This window comes from Erinaceus europaeus, chromosome X, assembly GCF_950295315.1.
Source record: "Erinaceus europaeus chromosome X, mEriEur2.1, whole genome shotgun sequence".
Taxonomy (NCBI): domain Eukaryota; kingdom Metazoa; phylum Chordata; class Mammalia; order Eulipotyphla; family Erinaceidae; genus Erinaceus; species Erinaceus europaeus.
The window spans coordinates 6,881,913-6,903,364 of NC_080185.1; the positions used below are offsets into that span (position 1 = coordinate 6,881,913).

Consider the following 21,452-nt stretch of genomic DNA (forward strand, 5'->3'; position numbering starts at 1 on the left):
GCACTGCAATTGCAATTTGACTTTGTCCTATGCATACTATAAGAAATTATTCAATTAAGAAACTTTGGAGAAAAGTTCAGTGAATTATTTGTGTGAAAAATACATATGCCTTTAAGGTATAATAATTCAGCTACAAATTATACAGGTAGAAAATTCCTCATTTGAAATTACTGAACATGAAAAGACAATTCCAGCTCCCAGATACATGTAGCAGAATGTGAGACACCTGGCAAAAGAAGGGATATCAGAATGAAATGGCACACTGTAATTGACCCAGAATTAAGAGGGCTACGTACTGAGATTACCGCTAAATTTGAGTTTAAAAATACACATTAAAATAATTAAAACTGAATAGAAAGTAAAGGCTAGCTGAATAACAATTATGTTGCTTTAAGTTTCAACATCTAAATGATTTTTGACAATGTATATTATACTTATTTTTGTGCCATGTTTCCCTAACATGATTCTTATCTAGCTATAGAGGAAGTTCTGCTATAAGAAGGGATCATCGATGGGAGCCAAGAAGGTGACTTGGAGACAGTACATGGCCTGAGCTCTGCAAGGAGGCTGCTTCAAAACTGGGAAGTTCAGCTATCAAGTTCCAGATGCTACCATGATGCCAACCGGACTTCCCTGGACAGATGACTCCACCAATGTGTCCTGGAGCTCCACTTCCTCAGAGCCCTGCCCCACTAGGGAAAAGAGAGAAAGGCTGGGAATATGGATCGACCTGTCAACGTAGAAGCAATCACAGAAGCCAGACCTTCCACTTTCTGCACCCCATAATGACCCTGGGTCCATACTCCCACAGGGTTAAAGAATAGGAAAGCTATCAGAGATGGGATGGGATATGGAGCTCTGGTGGTGGGAACCGTACCCCTCTTATCCTATGGTCTTGTCAGTGTTTCCATTTTATAAATAAATACATTAAAATCAAAAAGAAATTATCATCAATGAAATAAAATGGCAATAAATATATACTGGGCTAGCAAGATATCTCACTATAATACTGTACTTGCTGTTTCATACACACACCTAAGTTTGAGTCCAGCCCCCATTGTACTGAAGAAAGCATCAGTGTTGAGGTGCCTTTCCTTCTGTCCATCTGTCTCTTTATTTCGGTCTTTCTATCCAAAAGAATAGTCCTGGATCAGTGGAATCTCAGTGGTGACAATAACAACTAGAAAAGTAAAGATTATATATAAATATGGTGCAGTGGGAGAGAATGAGATGAGAGACAGTTCACTTAGTAGAATGCATGTCCTGCCTTGCATGAGGTTCTGAGTTGGGAGTCCCAGAACCACATGGGAGCACCATGAGTAGCACCAGAAAAGCTCTATAAATGGTGGAATGATGCGGCGGTGTGTTCCTTCTCTATGTGTGTTTCTCCCCCCCCCCCCTCTTTCTCTCTCTCTCTCGTCTTATGATGGTATAGGGGATTGGATCTGGGACTTTGGAGGCTCAGACTTGAGCATAACCATTATGCTATCTATCCTCACTCTTCTCACTCATTCTCATCTCTATCTAAATAAATTTAAAAAAAGAGTGAAAACAATGGGCCTGGAGGTCATTCAGTGGTATTGTGCACACACGTGTTCCCAATTCACTCCCTGCAAGAGATTTTTTAATAGTTTTGATTTACTCTTTTTTAATTTAATAGGAGAGAGAAATTGAGAGAGAAAGGAGAAGAGCAACACCTGCAGATGTGCTTCATTACTCATGAAGCTTTGCCCTGCAGGTGGGGACCAGAGGCTTGAACCTGGGTCTTTGTGCACTGTAATACGTGTGATCAACCAGAACATTTTTTAATTATTTATTTAATAAATGAGACATTAACAAAACCATAGGATAAGAGAGGTACAACCCCACTCAATTCCCACCACCAGATCTCCATATCCCATCCCCTCCCATGATAGCTTTCCTATTCTTTTATTTATTTACTTATTTCCCCTTTTGTTGCCCTTGTTGTTTTTTTATTATTGTTGTAGGTATTACTGTTCTTGTTATTGATGTCATCGTTGTTGCGTAGGACAGAGAGAAATGGAGAGAGGAAGAGAAGACAGAGAGGGGGAGAAAAAGATAGACACCTACAGAACTGCTTCACCACCTGTGAAGAAACTCCTTTGCAGGTGGGGAACCGGGGCTTGAACCGGGCTCCTTACGCCGGTCCTTGCATTTTGTGCCACCTGCACTTAACCAGCTGCGTTACCACCTGACTCCCAGCTTTCCTACTCTTTATCCCTCTGGGAGTATGGACCCAAGGTCATTGTGGGATGCAGAAGGTGGAAGGTCTGGCTTCTGTAATTGCTTCCCCACTGAACATGGGTGTTGACCAGTCAATCCATACTCCCAGCCTGCCTCTCTCTTTGCCTAATAGGTTGGGGCTCCGGGGAAGCGGAGCTCCAGGATACATTGGTGGTGTCATCTGTCCAGGGAAGTCCGGTCGGCATCATGTTAGCATCTGGAACCTGATGGTTGAACATTTCTTTTAAAGTGAAATCCAGAAACCTTGTCCCTAGCCCCCAACTTTGTCACTTCCCCATCATGACATTAGCAATCTGACTATGACCTCTGAACCTCAGTTTCCTTTATCTGAAAATGAGGGTATTTCCATCCAAAAAGATTTGTGTATACCTATGTTCATAACAGCACAATTTGTAATAGCCAAAACCTGGAAGGAACCCAGGTGTCCCAATAACAGATCAGTGGCTGGGTAAGTTGTACTCTATATACACAATGGAATACTACTCAGCTATTTAAAATAGTGAATCCACCTTCTTTATCCCATCTTGGATGGAGCTTGAAGATGTCATGTCAAGTGAGATAACTCAGGAACAAAAGGATGAACATGGATGAACTCACTTATAGACAGAAGTTGAAAAACAAGATCAGAAGGGAAAACACTAAGCAGAACTTGGACAAGAGTTGGTGTCTTGCACCAAAGTGAAAGACACTGGGGTGGGGGTGGGGTTCCAGTCCTGGAGCATGATGGCAGAGGAGTACCTAGTGGGAGTTGTATTGTTATGTGGAAAACTGGGAAATGTTACACGTGTACAAACTATTGTTATTTTACTGTCGACTGTAAATCAGTAATCACTCAATAAAGAAAATTTTTTTAAATGAGGGTATTTCCTCCTATGTGATACATAGAGCAACAAACAAATGAATTAACCAAATAAAATAAAAATGAACTTTTAAAACATAAGACCTAATCAGTGGGGAGTCGGGCTGTAGTGCAGCGGGTTAAGCGCAGGTGGCGCAAAGCACAAGGACCGGCATAAGGATCCCGGTTCGAACCCCGGCTCCCCACCTGCAGGGGAGTCGCTTCACAGGCGGTGAAGCAGGTCTGCAGGTGTCTATCTTTCTCTACTCCTCTCTGTCTTCCCCTCCTCTCTCCATTTCTCTCCGTCCTATCCAACAACGACAACAACAATAATAACTACAACAATAAAACAACAAGGGCAACAAAAGGAAATAAATAAAATAAATATTTTAAAAAAAAGACCTAATCAGTGGTTACCAGAAGAAAGGGTGAAGGGGGATGGTAAATGAGGTAAAAGAAATCAAATATCAGGTGATGGATGAGACTGGTGAACTCTGCATAGTGTATACAGATGTGGATTTGTGATGATTCACACCTGGAATGTATGTTATGATGTGATCCTACCACAATAAAATATTCAATAAAAAATGAATGACTGGGGAGTTAGGCGGTAGCGCAGCAGGTTAAGTGCAGGTGGTCAAAGCGCACGGACTGGCATAAGGATCCCGGTTCAAGCCCTCGGTTCCCCTCCTGCAGGGGAGTCGTTTCACAGGTGGTGAAGCAGGTCTGCATGTGTCTATCTTTCTCTCCCCCTATCTATCTTCCCATCCTCTCTCCATTTTTCTCTGTCCTATCCAACAACAACAACATCAACAATAACTATAACAATAAAACAAGAGCAACAAAAGGGAATAAATAAATATTTAAAAAACATAAAAATAAATTATTATCATCATTCCATCCCTGTATATGTCAAAGGTGTTTGTGATGCCAATGCCATTCATCTCTTCTTCTTTTTATTTTTAAAATTACCTTTATTTATTTATTGGATAGAGACAGCAAGAAATTGTGAGGGAAGGGGGTGAATGAGAGGAAGAGAGACAGAAAGACATCTACAACAGTGCTTCACCACTTGTAAAGCTTTCCCCCTGCCGGTGGGGACCAGGGGCTCAAACGTGGGTCCTTGTACATTGTAACATGTGCACTCAACAAGGTGTACCACCACCTGGACCCCTCTTCCTCTTTTTACATATACACACGTACATATGTGCTTGTGGGAATCCATGGAAGCTTGACACTCCACTTTTCCAGATGACTTGTTTTTGGAATTTGTATATCTTTTATTTATTTTATTTTCATGAGAGAGAAATACAAAGAAATACTAGAGCTCTGCTCAATTCTGGCTAATGGTCATTTGGGGGATTGAACCTGGGACCTAGAATATGACATTTTAAACAATTCCTTATTCATATTTCTTTGGACAGAAGGAAAAAAAGGAAGGAAGGAGAGAAAGTAGCTATACATTCAGTCCTAGACTTGGCATACTCAAAATCTCATTTATTTAGGGAGTAAATGCTACATATAAGACACTTAGGAAACTTTCTAATCACTTTTCACATTCCCATAGAACTTCTACACAACTCTTTGGCAAGGTAATTCTTTTTTTTTTTAAAACTTTTCCCCTCTCATATTAATTAAATAGTGATTTATGAGACTATAAGTTAATAGGAGTGTATATTTTTATTTTATTATTTTATTTTTATTTTTAAAATTTATTTTCCCTTTTTGTTGTCCTTGTTTTTTTTATTGTTGTTGTAGTTATTATTGTTGTTGTTATTGATGTTGTCATTGTTAGGACAGAGAGAAATGGAGAGAGGAGAGGGAGACAGAAAGGGGGAGAGAAAGACAGACACCTGCAGATCTGCTTCACTGCCTATGAAGCGACTCCCCTTCAGGTGGGGAGCCAGGGGCTTAAACAGGGATCCTTAAGCAGGCCCTTGCGCTTTGTGCCAAGTGCGCTTAATCCGCTGTGCTACTGCCAGACTCCCAATAGGAGTGTATATTAACACCATTCCCATCACCAAAGGTCTGTGTCCTTCCCTGCTTCCCACCAGTAGCAAGGTAATTCTGTGTCAGTGATTACATATCATAAACCACTGGTCTAGTCTAACATATGTGTATTCTATATTTATAAAAAGAAACCCAGAAAATCTTTAGGGGGCTTTTAAGGACCATGCTCCAAATAGTTATATCTAGACTTTAGAAACTGTGACCCTCCCCTAAAAGTTTACAGAAAACAAACCCCACCAGCCTGTATCCTTTTTTTGCTGAGACAAATCAAAGTGAGTGCTCTTGCTGGCATAGAGATACTGTAACTATGGAATCCTTCTACAAAGCTCCATGTTCAGCTACTGCTTTACCCCTTAATCATCAAAATGCTGTCAGTCAAACATAAAATCTGATGCTCTCAGCATTACTCAACATGGTTTTAGTGTGTGTGTCCTGTATGCTTCTACCTGACATTTTCCCTGCAGATACACCTGTACTGGATGTGCATATTTCTTTATGTAAATTTAAAAAGCCAATCATTCAGATAATATCAAATAATAGGACTAAGGGGTTATAGAAACAAGGCAGAAGAACAACTGACTGACTGCATTTATTTTGCATGCCTATGCTTATTTTGTGTTTTTATAACATATTTATTTATTTTATTTTTTATTGGGGATAGCTTGTCTGTATTTATCATCAATATCATCAATTTGTTTTAGACTTTCAAATACAGTCATGCCTTAACCTTATGGCATGTATCTGTAAACTGTGTTGATTGCCTAGGATCAAAAGGGAAACTCCTTTATTAATAAATGAATTCATCATTAAGATATTCAAATGATCTAAGAATCAATACATGAAGAATTGGCTAGATCCATTAAAGAGACAAATACTGACAGCACTTGCCCAAATACAAAAATTAACTGGTTAATTACAGCATTTAAATATATTCCCATGGAATGAATAAAACAGCAAGTGGTCTCTATTATATCCTATAGGCTAGGGTTTCACTGGCAGCATGCAGGCACAGGCAGGATTGCAGATTAAGAGGAGAAAATGTCATTCAGCATTTTACAACACCTGGATGCCTGCATATATTTCAGATTTTACACTTAGGGGTTGCAAACTTCAGGAAGCCACTACCTGCTGTATTTAAGCATCTCGGTGGAGGTGGCAAGTGAGTTTAGAAGAACCTTGTATTTGAACATTGAAAGTGTAGGCAGCAGAATCATGTGGTTTATCCTTATAGTATTTGGGTTTCTCGCATTTCAATTTCATTCACTTTCTTCTATGCATGCACAAAGCAAGCCAGTACAAGATATAATCAGCGCAGGAGTGGAGTTTTAACAGGTAGTAATTGGAGGAAGTGTGTTCCAAGTAGAAGGGACTGTGTCTTATCTGAAATAGTCACTTAGTGAACAATGACTCAATACAGAGATTAGGCTCAGCGTAAAACTCTAGAAAACTGGAGGATGTATCTGTCTGAAAGGTTGCTGAAGGGTTCACAGATTCCCTATGGTCAGAAAGCAGAGCATCTGGACCAAGTTCACCTGGATCTGTCCTGTCCCTGTTAAAGGGACTCTTGTTCATCTCCTACCACCATATAGGATTAGGACTCTAGAGGGGCAGTGGCAAGGGGAAATTTTCAGCCTGCTCTTGGGCAGAAGGTCAGGCTTCCCCACCCCCTACTCTTCCCTCAGCCAGCTTGATCCTTGATCTTTTTATTTTATTTTACTGGATAGAGACTGAGAGCTTGAACCCAGCTTGTTGTGCACTGAAACATGTGCTCATGCGCTCTCTTCCAAGTGTGCCACTGTCCATCTCCCAGTTTGATCTTTGCTACCTCTTCCCTGTGTAATAACCACTGCCCATGCTCCCACGTAACTACTGAATGTTCCATGTTGATGCTGTCAGCTTCTTTTTGAGCACTTTTTTGAGGTTTTCCATTGCTCTCTGAATTTCTTTCCAGCTCTATCCACCATGTCTGTCAAGGCCCTGCCAATGCCACTCTTTACTTGTCTCTACATGTTTGCTTCACATGTATGCCAACCAGCAGGTGTTTTTCAAGTGGCTGGGCCAAAGATGATGTGAGAACAGAATACAGAAGGGTGTGCATCCCATTGAGACCTACTCCCTACATATTGGTTATTTTTCTGGGAAGCAAACCCAAGCCCTTCAGCAAACTGTACTTGTTAAGTGGCACTTTTCCATTATAACTAAAGTTTGGGTATATTGTAACTTAATGAAAAATGTACTGTCTTTGGTAAAGAGGCATGTTGTGCTCATAAGAATTATGTGCTGATAACATGTAATAGCCAAAACCTGGAAGCATCCCAGGTGTCCAACAACAGATGAGTGGCTGAGCAAGTTGTAGTATATATAAACAATGGAATACTACTCAGCTATTAAAAATGGTGACTTCACCGTATTCAGCCGATCTTGGATGGACCTTGAAAAATTCATGTGAAGTGAAATAAGTCAGAAACAGAAGGGTGAATATGGGATGATCTCACTCTCAGGCAGAAGTTGAAAAACAAGATCAGAAGAGAAAACACAAGTAGAACCTGAACTAAAATTGGTGTATTGCACCAAAGTAAAAGACTCTGGGGTAGGTGGGTGGGTGGGGAGAATACAGGTCCAAGAAAGATGACAGAGGACCTAGTGGGGGTTGTATTGTTATATGGAAAACTGGGAAATGTTATGCATGTACAAACTATTATATTTACTGTTGAATATAAAACATTAATTCCCCAATAAAGAAATTAAAAATAGAATAATGTGCTGGTATTAGTCACTACCTAAGTGGAGAAAATTGGGAAATACCAGGCTTAATATCACATCATTGTTTATTCTTCCCATCAGAATGGGCCCAAGGAAGTGGCATTTGGTTACCTTGTGTTTTGGGACTTGTGGATTGAATTTTTAATTTCCTTTTTTAAAAAAATTGCATTAGTAATTTAATGTTTATCTTCACAACTGCTACTTCTGAGTGCCCCATTTTCTTTGTTCCTCTTATCTTCTCTGGGTCATGATGGAATTGGAGTTCAGAGCCCTCTGGTCATCTTCCCCTTATTATTTCTCCCCTCTAGAAGTATGGACCAAAATTCTTTTTGGGGTATAGAAGGTGAGAGTTCTGACTTCTGTAATTGCTTCTGTGCAGGACATTGGTGTTGACAGGTTGATACATATCCTCAGCCTGTTTCTATCCTCCCCTAGTGGGTTAAGACTCTGAAGAGGTAAGGTTCTAGGACACAGTGGTTTGGTCACCTGCCTTGGGAGTTCAGGATGAAATCATAGTAGCATCTGCAACTTGGTAGCTGTGACTTAGTGAGTTTCTGGAGAGATCCTAGTTGTATTTTTTTTTTTTTTAGTTTTTCAGTAATTTTTCTTTTTTCTTTTTTTCTAGTTTCTCAGTAACATGATCTGAAATGGCTCCTACTCCATAGCCACACCTTGAAATATTTGTTCCTTGTTGCTGATATTGGAAGAGTTACTGTTCAAAAAATGACATATCTTTTGATAGGAGACAATAACAGAAAGAGACACTCTCTCTGCCATGTATAACCAGGATAATAGGTGCATAGTAGGTACTCAGTGATAGAAGTATTCCCAAACTAAGAAAACACTAATGATACTTTCTTACTATTAAAGTAGAGTGTATTTAGACTTTCTTTTCTTTATATCACATTCTATTCTAGATAAGAAGTCTATATCCATCTTTATTTATACAACAAAGATTGGTCAGCTAAAGGAAAGACTCCACAGTCATTTTAAGACACAATAGTCTATACTTTAGTATACAAACTAGTAATTAACACGCAAATATATTCACACATGACTAAGGGCTAAATATCAAACCAGTTTGTTCCCTCTAGCAAAACCAGAATTTACTAGAAAATTTGTAAACATCTGTAGTATTTTAGGCTCCTATGAGATATGTGCTGAAATATAGTTTATGTGGGCTCATCTAATTGGAAATTTATTGCTTTCTCTGCCCATTGACTTGAATTATGAATGATTAATCTAAGATTAGTGGCTGTTTTCAAATCTGAACTCCTCATTTATGTATTGACAAGGCCTATACTCTTTGACCTTGCTAAAAAATTATTGAAAAAGACAAATTTGGTTGAATAAGAATATGAATTCCATTTTTTATCCCAGACAAGGTTCTTGCTGTTTGCAGTCAGCCTGGTAGCTCTTCCATCAAGTAGCAGGACCCAAGATGACACTCCTGATCCTAAAGCAAAGCCCCAATAAGTTATCTGAGCCAACTTATAAATTTAAAAAAAATGCTTTTTAAAAATTTTATTATCTTTGTTTATTTCTTGGATGGTGATAGCCAAAGAATAGAGGAGAAGGGGGTGATAGAGAGTGGGAGATAGAGCGACACCTGCAACATTTCTTCATGACTTGCAAAACTTTCCTCCTGAAGGTGGGGACCTAAGGCTAGAACCCAGGTCCTTGCACACAGTAACATGTGCTTTCAACAAGGTGTGCCACCACCTGGTTCCGTTTTTTTTCCCCTTCCAAAACAACCTTTTCTTGGGCTGTTCATATTGCTCAAGAGTACACCAGAACTCAGATTAAACACAAGACTTGAAAATTTCCAATAAACTTAGGCATACATGGTAACTATGCCCAAGATTTGCTAACTAGCGACTCAGACACAATCTTCAAGCTTCAACTGTGAATTTGGGACCCAAATTGGGATGATCAAGAAGTCCAGGAAAAGGACTAATTTGGGCTCAATGAAGAGTAGGGAAAGTACCACCTTGGGCTGGCCACTTTTTCATCCAGAAAATTATAGTGATATCTCTTCCTTCTAGCACTACAAGTCCAATTGACTCAGTGATCCCCAGATTCCTGGGAGTGGTCCTTAGTTTGTCACCTCCTTAACAAAACCAGACACATGTTCTGTGACATTTGTGTGCAAAAAGGCTGTGAGTTCTATGTATTCTGAAATGACACATCATGGCATCCCCTCCCCCCATTTGGATCTTGAGCAAGTAGCATACCTTCACCCAGGTCTGATTGAAGGTTATTATGAGAAAAGGGTTATGCTAAGCCAAATAGCCCCTAGCCTGGCAGTTGAAACACTCATAGGTAGATAAATTCTTTGTTGTAGGAGGCATTAGTCAGTATCTGGTCATCGATTGCGACAAGCACAACATGCAGAAATTGCATGTTTCTCTGCATCTCCCTGTGCTCAAAGCATTTTCTTGAGATTACAATAAAAAGGCAATCTGTAGAGATTACAAATCAAAATATTTGGCATGGAATGTAGAAGACCTAATTACAAGTGGGGGAAATTCAGCATGCAGGTTTCTAAGCAGCTGAAGACTTGCTTCAAGCATATTAAAAATCCCATCATACAAGCCCTAAGCAGTTTCTGATTAATCCAGTCTCTATGCTAATACAGCCAAATGGGAAGCACAGTCTTGGGAATATGGAGGCCAATGTTATTCTATTAACCTTATATGTTATCCTATTTACTTTCCTGTTGTTAGTGAATAAATTAAAATGTCCTCTTCGTCTCTAATTGCTGGATAGTTAGAGTATGACAATGGGCCGATTTGATTCGACTACATTCTGTGCCCTGAACAGCCCATACACTATCATTTTGTGGGGGGAGGGAGTTGGGGATTTTCAATGAACAGCAATGACAGATAGACTGTTTACATTAAAAGACTCTATCAAAGTGATTTCGCACCTGGTTTCATCCTAATCCATCTGCTGTTTCTAGAGCTCTGACAGGCTGACCTCTCTTGCTGTGTGTACCACGTTGGTGTCATTACCAAAGAGGCCTTCCCCCAGCCTCTCTGCTGATAACAAAGTAAATGGAAATGCAGTGAAACCTTGGGGAGGTAACAACTTGTTCAGCATCGCGAGGGAGAACCATGGCTAAAAAATAGGGCCGAGTATAGTAGGGAAGAGGATCTGTTGTCACAACTAATGCATTCATGACAGCGTGCCAACTTCAAAAGGGCCAGCTGATAGCAGGAGCAGATTTTATTGCATCTTTCCTCATTAGCTAAATCTTAAACCCTCAGAGTGGGCTTTAATTTACCTTGGCTACTATGTTTGGAAAGTTCAATATGCATCACAGGTAGAAGGAGTCCCAGAGCTAGCAGAAGGCTCTGATTTTCTGCTACCATGGAATCTATCTCATTCTCAATTATGAAATAACAACCTGACCAGTAAACTTGCCCAACAACAACAAAAGCAAACAAATAGCAAAAAGAGGAAGAAAATGGGATCCATTTCAAAAGCAAATGCAAGAACCTGCATTAAAAGCAAGCTGTTTTGTATGCAGCAAATAGTGATATACTACACACACACACACACACACACACACAAAATGATGAAGTGGATTGGGTAGGGCTGAGAAGACTAATTTTCTGCCCATCTTAGCATGGCGGAGGTGTAGGTCTGCTGCTAACATGTAGCTGAAAAACCAGCACAGTCCTTCTAACAGGCTTGACATGCAGTGCCTAATTCTAAGGGTTCCAGGGCAACGCTTAAGCAGAAAAACATAGGGTAAAATCAAGCTGGTATGTGGAGCTAATCAAGACAATGTATGCAGACACAAGTCATTAGCATGGCTTTGTGTTCAATGCAAATTCAAATTTCTCAGATCTAGTTATAAACTACCAACACCCCTACCTTCCAGCTTTACCCAGAGTCCTTTAGCTATTCTCCATGTAAACTCTTCCTATTATAGTACCCATTTTCCAAATTTGTGATGAAGTAATCAAAAGTTATAGTTTGAATTCACATTAATAATAATTTTGTAAGTAAACATCAAATCACTAATAAAAACCTAATGAAAAAAATAATAAGAGGGCGATAATAGTAATTGTCCTAGACACAGCTTCTAACAGCACCTCTTTCTTTCATGGCCTTTGTACTTCCAAATCCATTGGCTCTAACAGCAACGTGGCATGAGACCACGATGACAAGATGCGATCTGAGCATCGCAAACCGTCCTGCCACCAGAGCACAACAGATTACATGTGTAGGGCTGCGTAATTCAAACACCATGTTATCATTCAATGAAATGCTAAACAGATGTTTATCTGGTTTTCTGAATATGTGCTGGGGAGACACTCTGGAGTTTGGCCACTACAAAGGTTCTAGAATTTTGCCTTTGGAAGGGGTCAAATGATGGCTAGCTAAAAACTTAAAGACAGTAATTTTAATAAATCTGTCAAAACAATTTCTTTGTTAAAAAAAACATTTGAGACTGATTAGGCTGCTTCTATTGACAGAGAAGCACAAGGTCTATATCTTTAGAATTTTTATTGAACCACAAGCACCGCATCAATAACTGCTTCTCAGCTGTAAATGAAAATTGATTTGAGGTTTAACCCATCATTTTCTTTTAATTCTGAGGAACACAGAAGACAAATTTGACCAAAGAGAAAACTAAGGTTTATCAGAGATTTTAGCACCCACATACTGGCACACTGAAAAGTAGCCTGTGCTGGTGAATCACCTTACCTTAAAGCTAACCACCAGTGGAGTCCTCACAGCACTACTGCCTGGCTCAATGACCAGCTCAAAAATGGCACCTCTGAAAGTGTTTTTCTGGGGAAGGTCAGGGTAGGATCTATTGTGCCAAGAGCAATATCTGAGAGGTAATATTCTAGTCAAGGCTAATGGGTATTACATAATCTCATTCCAACCATGCTCTTGATACCTAACTTGAAAAAGAATAGCCAGTTGCAATATGTATTTTTTTTTAAAAAATTAAAATATTTATTACCTTTTGCTGCTCTTGTTGTTTTATTGTTGTTATTGTTATTGATGTCGGCCTTGTTGGACAGGACAGAGAGAAATAGAGAGAGGAGGGGAAGTCAGAGATGGGGAGAGAAGATAGACACCTGCAGACCTGCTTCACCACCTGTGAAGAAACTCCCCTGCAGGTGGGGAGCCGGGGGCTCGAACCGGGATCCTTATACAGGTCCTTGCATGCAATATGTATTTTTTATGTAGACACTAAGTACAGTATTATACAACCGCACCACTGTATAATTTGATAAAAACAGAATAGTCCAATGTCAACCTCAAATGATTATTTCTTTCCCATTCATGGAGTTCCCCTGAGAAAAAAACCCAAGATTAGTACAGCATGACAGCAGGTCATTTAAGCCATTTCTCCAAGGTACAGAAAGGGAACAGAAATAGTGCAGAAGGAGATGAGAGGTTGTGCCTAAGTGTCAACAACTACATTTTAAATCATTAACTTCCCAATAAAGTGGTGGAAAAAGAAATATAATGGAAAACATGCTATTAAAAGGCATGACTCAAATCTCTACCAATATTAGTCCTGCGAATAATAAAAGTATTTTAGAATTGCATGTTTATTTTAAATATATTATTAATTTATTTTAATATTTTATTTATTATATTTTATTTGATAGGAAAGAGAGAAATAGAGAGGGTAGAGGGAGATAGACTCCTATGCCATGCTTCACTACTTGTAAAGTATCCCTCCTGCTTATGGGGCCTGGAGTTAGAAACCAGGTCCATGCACATGGCACTGTGTGTGTTCAGCAGGTGTGCCACCTTCCAGCCCCTAGTAATGCATAAAATTCCAAGACAATTTGGTATGGTATCATTGCATCCTGTTCCTTCTTCCTCACATATCTGGTTTACAACTTCTCAAAGCAAATAAGTGATAAAGTTCCATCAAATCTGATAGATACACTAGGTAGGGGGGCTTAGTTATGTTATTCAACTAATTCTTCACCAAACCCTAGAAATGCCAAAGACAAAATGAAGGGCACTATTTGCCAATGTATGTAAGAGAGATAGCTTTCAGTTAGTGTATAAAAGGGTCATGGAAGAATAACCACCTATTTGTGTAGTGGTTATACTTTTCAAAACACATTCTCATCTAAAAATCTTTGACAGTGCTCTAAAGAAGAGATACACATGGCCCCCAGACATATGTGGAAATGCTCTACTTCACTCATCATTAGAGAAATGAAAATTAAAACCACATTGAGATTCCATCTCATACCTCTGTGAAAGTTCTTCATCAACGAAAGAGGAAACTATATGTGCTGAGGATGTGAAGAGAGAGGAACACTATTACACTGTTGGTGGGAGTGCAAAATGGTACAGCCGCTATGGAGAACAGTATGTTGAATTCTTAAACAAATACAAATGGAAATACCTTGTGATCCAGCAATTCCACTCTTAGGCATTTATCCAAAAGAGATAATAACACTAATTCAATGGTACCTATGCACTCTCATGTTCATAGCTGTACTATTCACAATAGCCAAATATGAAAACAACCTAAATTCCTATCAACTGATGACTGGATCAAGGAGTTTTGGGACATGTACTCAATGGAGCACTCGGCAATTATGAAAGATGGTATTGTGAAATAGTGTCTACTTAAAATTAGATACCCTCCTCACCTACTTCCTGCTATTCTTGCCTCACCCACTCCAAAACTAACCTTATCAAAGCAAGGACTGCAAGAGCTGAATAAGGGCAAGAGACTGGCATACTTTACTGATGACTCTTTAGTCACTGTCAGGCCACCCCATCAGCTGGGGCCCTAGTCGGGGAGTTCTCAGATTCCCAAAGAGACATGATGGGCCTAGACCTTGAATAAGTCCCTCTCTCCATTGTTACCAGTCATCTCTAACAGGAACAACACAATAGACCCCTTTGTGGGACCCCATAGGACCTTGTCCTCAACTTGGATCAACAATGGTAGAGAATGTTCCATCCTCTGAAGGAAGGATGGACAACATACTCTATGCTACACCTGAGGAAGATACGTCCTGATACTGGGGCAGCTTGGAACGTTCCTACTCATGACCACAGAATGTGAGCTCAGATGTACAGGGATGCAGAGGTCACATGGGCTCCTAAGCTGAATATGGTCCCCAGATCACATCAAATCAATGGGGTTTACAGTCAACAATATCTATACACCTTTCCCATATTTAGGAGCTATTCTATTCCCTGATCCAGCTTTCTGTTCCTTTATGCAGCTATGACATCATCTCCCCAGACAATAACTTGGATCCACCTGCATTTTAGATTTCAGGCTCAGGGGAAAAAAGAAAAAAAAAAAAAAACTAGTATAGCCACAGGCCCTTTGGAATATAACTAAAATAGGCCTACTAACTACCTACAAAACAGAGACTCCCAAATCTTCATCTGCACTATTCCAGCCTTTAGGTTCATGATTAATCAACATTTTTTTGGCTTTATATGTTAACTCTCTTTTCAGCCACCAGGTTCCAGATGCTAGCATGATGCCAACTAGACTTCCCTGGACAGACAACCCCAATAATGTGTCCTGGAGCTCAGATTCCTCAGAGCTCCGCCCCACTAGGGAAAGACAGAGGCAGGCTGGGAGTATGGATCCACCTGTCCACGCCTATGTTCAGCGGGGAAGCAATTACAGAAGCCAGACCTTCCACCTTCTGCATCCCACAATGACCTTGGTTCCATACTCCCAGAGGGTTAAAGAATAGGAAAGCTATCAGAGGAGGGGATGGAGTAGGGAGTTCTGGAGGTGGGAATTGTGTGGAGCTGTACCTCTTTTATCCTATGTTTTTCTCAATGTTTCCTTTTTATAAATAAACTTTAAAAAAAGAAAGAAGAACAGTACCCCTCCCCAAAAAAGATGATATTGTATTTTTGGGACAAAATGGATGAAACTAGGGGTCGTTATGCTCAGTGAAAAACAGCTACCATATGACTTCACTCATGTGTAATACAAAGAATTACAACACACAAACTTGAATAAGTATATAATCAACACATATATAATACTTTAGGAGAACTATGCTGGTTATTGTTGGAAGGGAAGGGAGCACATAACTTTAGTGGAGGGAATGGTGTGGAACTATACCTCTAACATCATATGATCTTATAAATCACTAATAATTTTTTTCAAAAATCTACAAGTTGGCTGAGACCACTTATCTTATCCCAAATATCTGGAGACTTAGAGATGTGAGGTGATCTGCTCAGTGTCATGCAGCTATTGTGTGATAGAGACTGAAGCCCAGGATCCTTTACACTGAATACCACACCTTTGTGAGGGAAAAATGACTTGACTGGCAGAGCACTGGGCTCATATAAGAGTTAATTAATGCTTTGACAGAATTTTCATTAAAATGAAATGTTGCATATGTCAAAATCAGTGATCATGGAGGACTTTTCTTGGCTTTATTTACAAGTGACAAACTCTTGTCACTGATAGCTTAAATGTAGAAAGCAGGAAAGGAAGTCACTGGAATTTCAGGGTGTATTTTGTGTTTGCTGTGAAGCCTATGACTCAAATAGAAAACTGATGGATTGTCTTCAGGAAATGTACATCAGGCCCCTGGTAATCAATTGTGTGTGCCCTTGGCAAATCCCCAAAGTTGGGAAGATACAATTATTTTGTAGTGTCCAAAACTCAAGTAGGATGGAGTGAAGAAAACAGAGAAGAGGAAAGTTTTGGTCAAAAAACTTGTGGAGGTATATTTAATTTTTTACTCATACTGAATGGAAGTTCTAATATAGTTAAAAATTGTAGATGAGAATGAATTAAGGAAGCCTTGAGAGTTTTCCCCAAACTTTGCTTTGCAGTCATCTCACAAAATATTTAGTAAATGTGAAATTCTGTCTTTGTTAATTACCTTGAAATGATAGTGAATTCCCTTGAAACACTCCATTTTAAAACTTATAGCAGGCTTCACCATAGAAAGAACTTTTGTAGGCACTGATTTTTTCAAAAGAGAAGTCTGGTGGCTGGGGAAATAGTTCAATTTATGGCATACCAGACTTTCATGACTGAGGTTTGGTTTCCGATTCAATCCCTGATATTACATGTACTAGACTGATTCTCTGGTCTCTGTCTCTGTCTCCGTCTCCATCTCCTTCTCCCTCACTCCCTCTGCTCTCTGCCTAGTGTGAAATTCCTGTCTTCAATAAAATAAATCTTAAAAAAAGAAATGAGAAAGGTAAACCCAGGAGCCAGGCAGTGGCATACCTGGTTAAGCATTCACATTACAGTGTACAAGGGCCCAGGTTCAAGCCCCTGGCCCCCCATCTGCAGGGGGAAAATTTCATGAGTGGTGAAGCAGGGCTTCAGGTATCACTCTGTCTATCTTGTCTCTCTCCCTCTCTATCTCCCTCCCCTCTCAATTTCTATGTCTCTATCCAATAATATATATAAAATATTTTTAAAAGGTAAACCATTATTTTCTTTATTTGAGGTTATAACCATACCCAGAACCCTGATTCAAGATGCTTCTCTGTCACAGAGACGATGCAGCAGCAGCACTGAGGACAGACTTGCTCAAATCAGGAAGTCCACGTGGCACACAAGCCTGCCATCCAATTGGTGTTGAGTAAGTCATATGCTAATAATACAGAATAGAATATTCAATAGCAATAGGTCTGGGTCACATGCCTTTTGCCAGAAGGCTCAGGAATACTGCAAAAGGCTGGGTATTAATCCTAGCTATTATATTCAGAAATGGGGCAGCTGGGCAAGATGATTGGGGAATCTGCATGTCTGTTCAGATTAGTCAATGTGTGTGTATCTTCAGCCTCACACAGGAATCACTAAAATAAAGCTATTTCTCACCCCAACTAGTACTTGGTCCAAGAGAAAGGGAAATGCAGCCTTTATTGTATATGGATGACTAATGTGTGTGCAAGCCAAGGAGAGGGAGTGCAAAGAGGTGAAAAGTGGTGTTAAAGACTTGAGAAAGAAGTTGGGGGATGGAGGGAAACCAGAGAAGGAATCACTTTGCTCATAAATAGGTAATCAATCCTGGCCCCTTGGGTTTGCAAAGTCTATGTTCACTACACTGAGCTATCCCCTGCCCCTGCGGTATGAATTCATGCTTCAAAGAGCTCAACATCCCTGAAAGCTCAAGCTGATTAGAGGTGTTCCAGAAATATTTCTATCTTTGCTTTATTTATTTATTTATTTATTTTTTTTTGGCCTTCTCTAAAACCTGTAGAGGAAGCAGGTGGTAGGCTTGCAGGTGGCCAAACCATTCACTCAATATCCTTTTGTTGCCTCTCACTAGGTACCAAACTAAGCCCCAGGCTGTTCCTACCTGGTAGAGCTCAGTGGCAGTGCACTGAGTGGTCAAGGTCTTCACAGGTTCAAGGTCATCTTCGTCACTGCTCAGTTTCAGATCGTCTTCGAGCATCCTACAGAAAAATCACAGTGGTGTACACATTACAAGGTGCCACTTCTAAATCACGCTCAGATACATCTTGCAGCAAGGATAAAATATTGGAGCTACAATCTGACAGCTGCAGTTCTGTCAAGGTGCAGAGGGAACCAAGTTTCTTCTGGCTAATTAGATATGTGAGCTCTTATATTTATGTCATCCTCTGCACACATCTTCCCTCTCAGCCTTCTCCTAAATCAAGGGGAAAAAGGACTATTTCAGCATCTCCAGAGATGACAGGATTCTATATTTTTTACTACTGAAAGTGTAATAAATGGACTGATCAATTACTGCAGAGCTATGATGAGGCACTGGGTCTCTACAGAGAAAGACACACTGAGGCTCCTCTGAAAGAATGGGGCAGGGTACCAGCCCCTGCTTCTGTGACAGACCACTGAGGTTCTCTGGTACATGGACTCTGTACTGTGGCACCTCAGTGGTCACAAAAGAGCAGGGTAAGAAATGGGCAGTCATTAACCTTCTGATACATTGATATGACCATCTTCTTTCTGTAAATTTGATTCAAGAGATGTAAGTAAGCCCAGGATGTAGAGAAAAAAAATCTTTCTCTCCTCGGGCAAGGTTCCTGAAAAATGTGACTGGTTGGAATATGGGTGATAAACTAGCACTTTCAAAATTGTTTATTGCACTTATGGAGTCTGTCATTTCTACAAGGATCTTAATTTCAGTGCCACACATTCTACCTCTGACTCTCAGCTACAGCAGGAGGAGTGACTTATTATATCAAAATGCCAGTTAGTCATCTTCCAGTGTCCAATCTGTGTAAATATTTTTAGTTTAAACTGTATCTATTGATTAAAGAGATAGATAGCAGAGCACCATTCCAGCGTGTGCAGTGTTGGGTTCAAACCCAGGGACTCATGCATGCGAGGCAAATACTCTAATGCCTAGTCACCGTCCTGGAGCCCTAATACTATTCATTGAATGTCAATTCAGAACTTATCTCCAGGCTCCCTGACTGGCATTTTCTGAGCATGTTTTGCCCTTTCTTGCTTGGACTCAGCATTGGGTGCATCTGGGATAGAATGCCTTCCTTCCACTTTGAAAATCTTATTTTTTCCTCTATATCTCAATGAAATCACACCTCCTCCACAAAAATGCTAAAGGACCCCCATCTCAGAACCCTTCCTCCTTAGGTTTCTCCATGTATACTATCATGTCATCTGCAAATAAGGAGAGTTTGACTTCTTCTCTTCCAATCTGTATCCCTTTAATTCCTTGCTCCTGCCTGATTGCTATGGCAAGAACTTCCAACACTATGTTGAATAGTAATGGTGATAGTGGGCAGCCCTGTCTAGTACCTGATCTGAGGGGAAATGCTTCCAGTTTTTCACCATTGAGTATGATGTTGGCTGTAGGTTTGCTATATATAGACTCCACTATCTTAAGGAATTTTCAATCTATTCCCATTTTTGTAGTGTTTTGATCATAAAGGGATGTTGTATTTTGTCAAAGGCTTTCTCTGCATCTATTGATATTTCCATGTGGTTTTTGGTCTTGCTTTTGTTGATGTGGTGGATCACATTGATTGATTTACGTATATTAAACCAACCTTGCATGCCGGGGATAAACCCCACTTGGTCATGATGAACAATCTTTTTGATATACTGCTGTATCCGGTTGGCTAGAATTTTGTTCAATATTTTCGCATCTATGTTCATCAGAGATATTGGATACAGATAAGGGATACAGATTGGAAGAGAAGAAGTCAAACTCTCCTTATTTGCAGATGACATGATAGTATACATGGAAAAACCTAAGGAATCCAGCAAGAAGCTTTTGGAAATCATCAGGCAATACAGTAATGTGTCAGGCTATAAAATTAACATTCAAAAGTCAGTGGCATTCCTCTATGCAAACACTAAGTTAGAAGAAACTGAAATCCAGAAATCAGTTCCTTTTTCTATAGCAACAAAAACAATAAAATATCTAGGAGTAAACCTAACCAAAGAAGTGAAAGACTTGTATACTGAAAATTATGAGTCACTACTCAAAGAAATTGAAAAAGACACAAAGAAGTGGAAAGATATTCCATGTTCATGGGTTGGAAGAATTAACATCATCAAAATGAATATATTACCCAGAGCCATCTACAAATTTAATGCTATCCCCAACAAGATCCCAAGCACAGTTTTTAGGAGAATAGAAAAAATGCTACAAATGTTTATCTGGAACCAGAAAACACCTAGAATTGCCAAAACAATCTTGAGAAAAAAGAACAGAACCGGAGGCATCACACTCCCAGATCTCAAACTGTATTATAGGGCCATTGTCATCAAAACTGCTTGGTACTGGAACATGAACAGACACACTGACCAGTGGAATAGAATTGAGAGCCCAGAAATGAGGCCCCACACGTATGGACATGTAATCTTTGACAAAGGGGCCCAGATTATTACATGGGGAAAGCAGAGTCTCTTCAACAAATGGTGTTGGAAACAATGGGTTGAAACATGCAGAAGAATGAAACTGAATCACTGTATTTCACCAAATACAAAAGTAAATTCCAAGTGGATCAAGGACTTGGATGTTAGACCAAAAACTATCAGATACTTAGAGGAAAATATTGGCAGAACTTTTTTCCATATAAATTTTAAAGACATTTTCAATGAAACGAATCCAATTACAAGGAAGACTAAGGCAAGTATAAACCTATGGGACTACATCAAATTAAAAAGCTTCTTCACAGCAAAAGAAACCACTACCCAAACCAAGAGATCCCTCACAGAATGGGAGAAGATCTTTACATGCCATACATCAGATAAGAGTTTAATAACCAACATATATAAAGAGCTTGCCAGACTCAACAACAAGACAACAAATAACCCCATCCAAAAATGGGGAGAGGACTTGGACAAAATATTTACCACAGAAGAGATCCAAAAGGCCGAGAAACACATGAAAAAATGCTCCAAGTCTCTGATTGTCAGAGAAATGCAAATCAAGACAACAATGAGATATCACTTCACTCCTGTGAGAATGTCATACATCAGAAAAGGTAACAGCAGCAAATGCTGGAGAGGGTGTGGGGTCAAAGGAACCCTCCTGCACTGCTGGTGGGATTGTAAATTGGTCCAACCTCTGTGGAGAACAGTCTGGAGAACTCTCAGAAGGCTAGAAAT

General features: G+C 39.8%; 1 protein-coding gene across 4 annotated transcripts in view; it reads right to left on the reverse strand.

Moving 5' to 3' along the window:
* The window catches only part of AFF2 (ALF transcription elongation factor 2), a 637,776-nt gene that overhangs the window by 110,885 nt on the left and 505,439 nt on the right, over positions 1-21,452 (reverse strand). For all 4 annotated transcript variants that reach the window (XM_060182897.1, XM_060182895.1, XM_060182896.1 and 1 more), the window contains exon 8: positions 18,190-18,286. In XM_060182897.1, the coding sequence (XP_060038880.1) occupies positions 18,190-18,286 (97 nt within the window). The remainder of the gene's footprint in view (positions 1-18,189; positions 18,287-21,452) is intronic.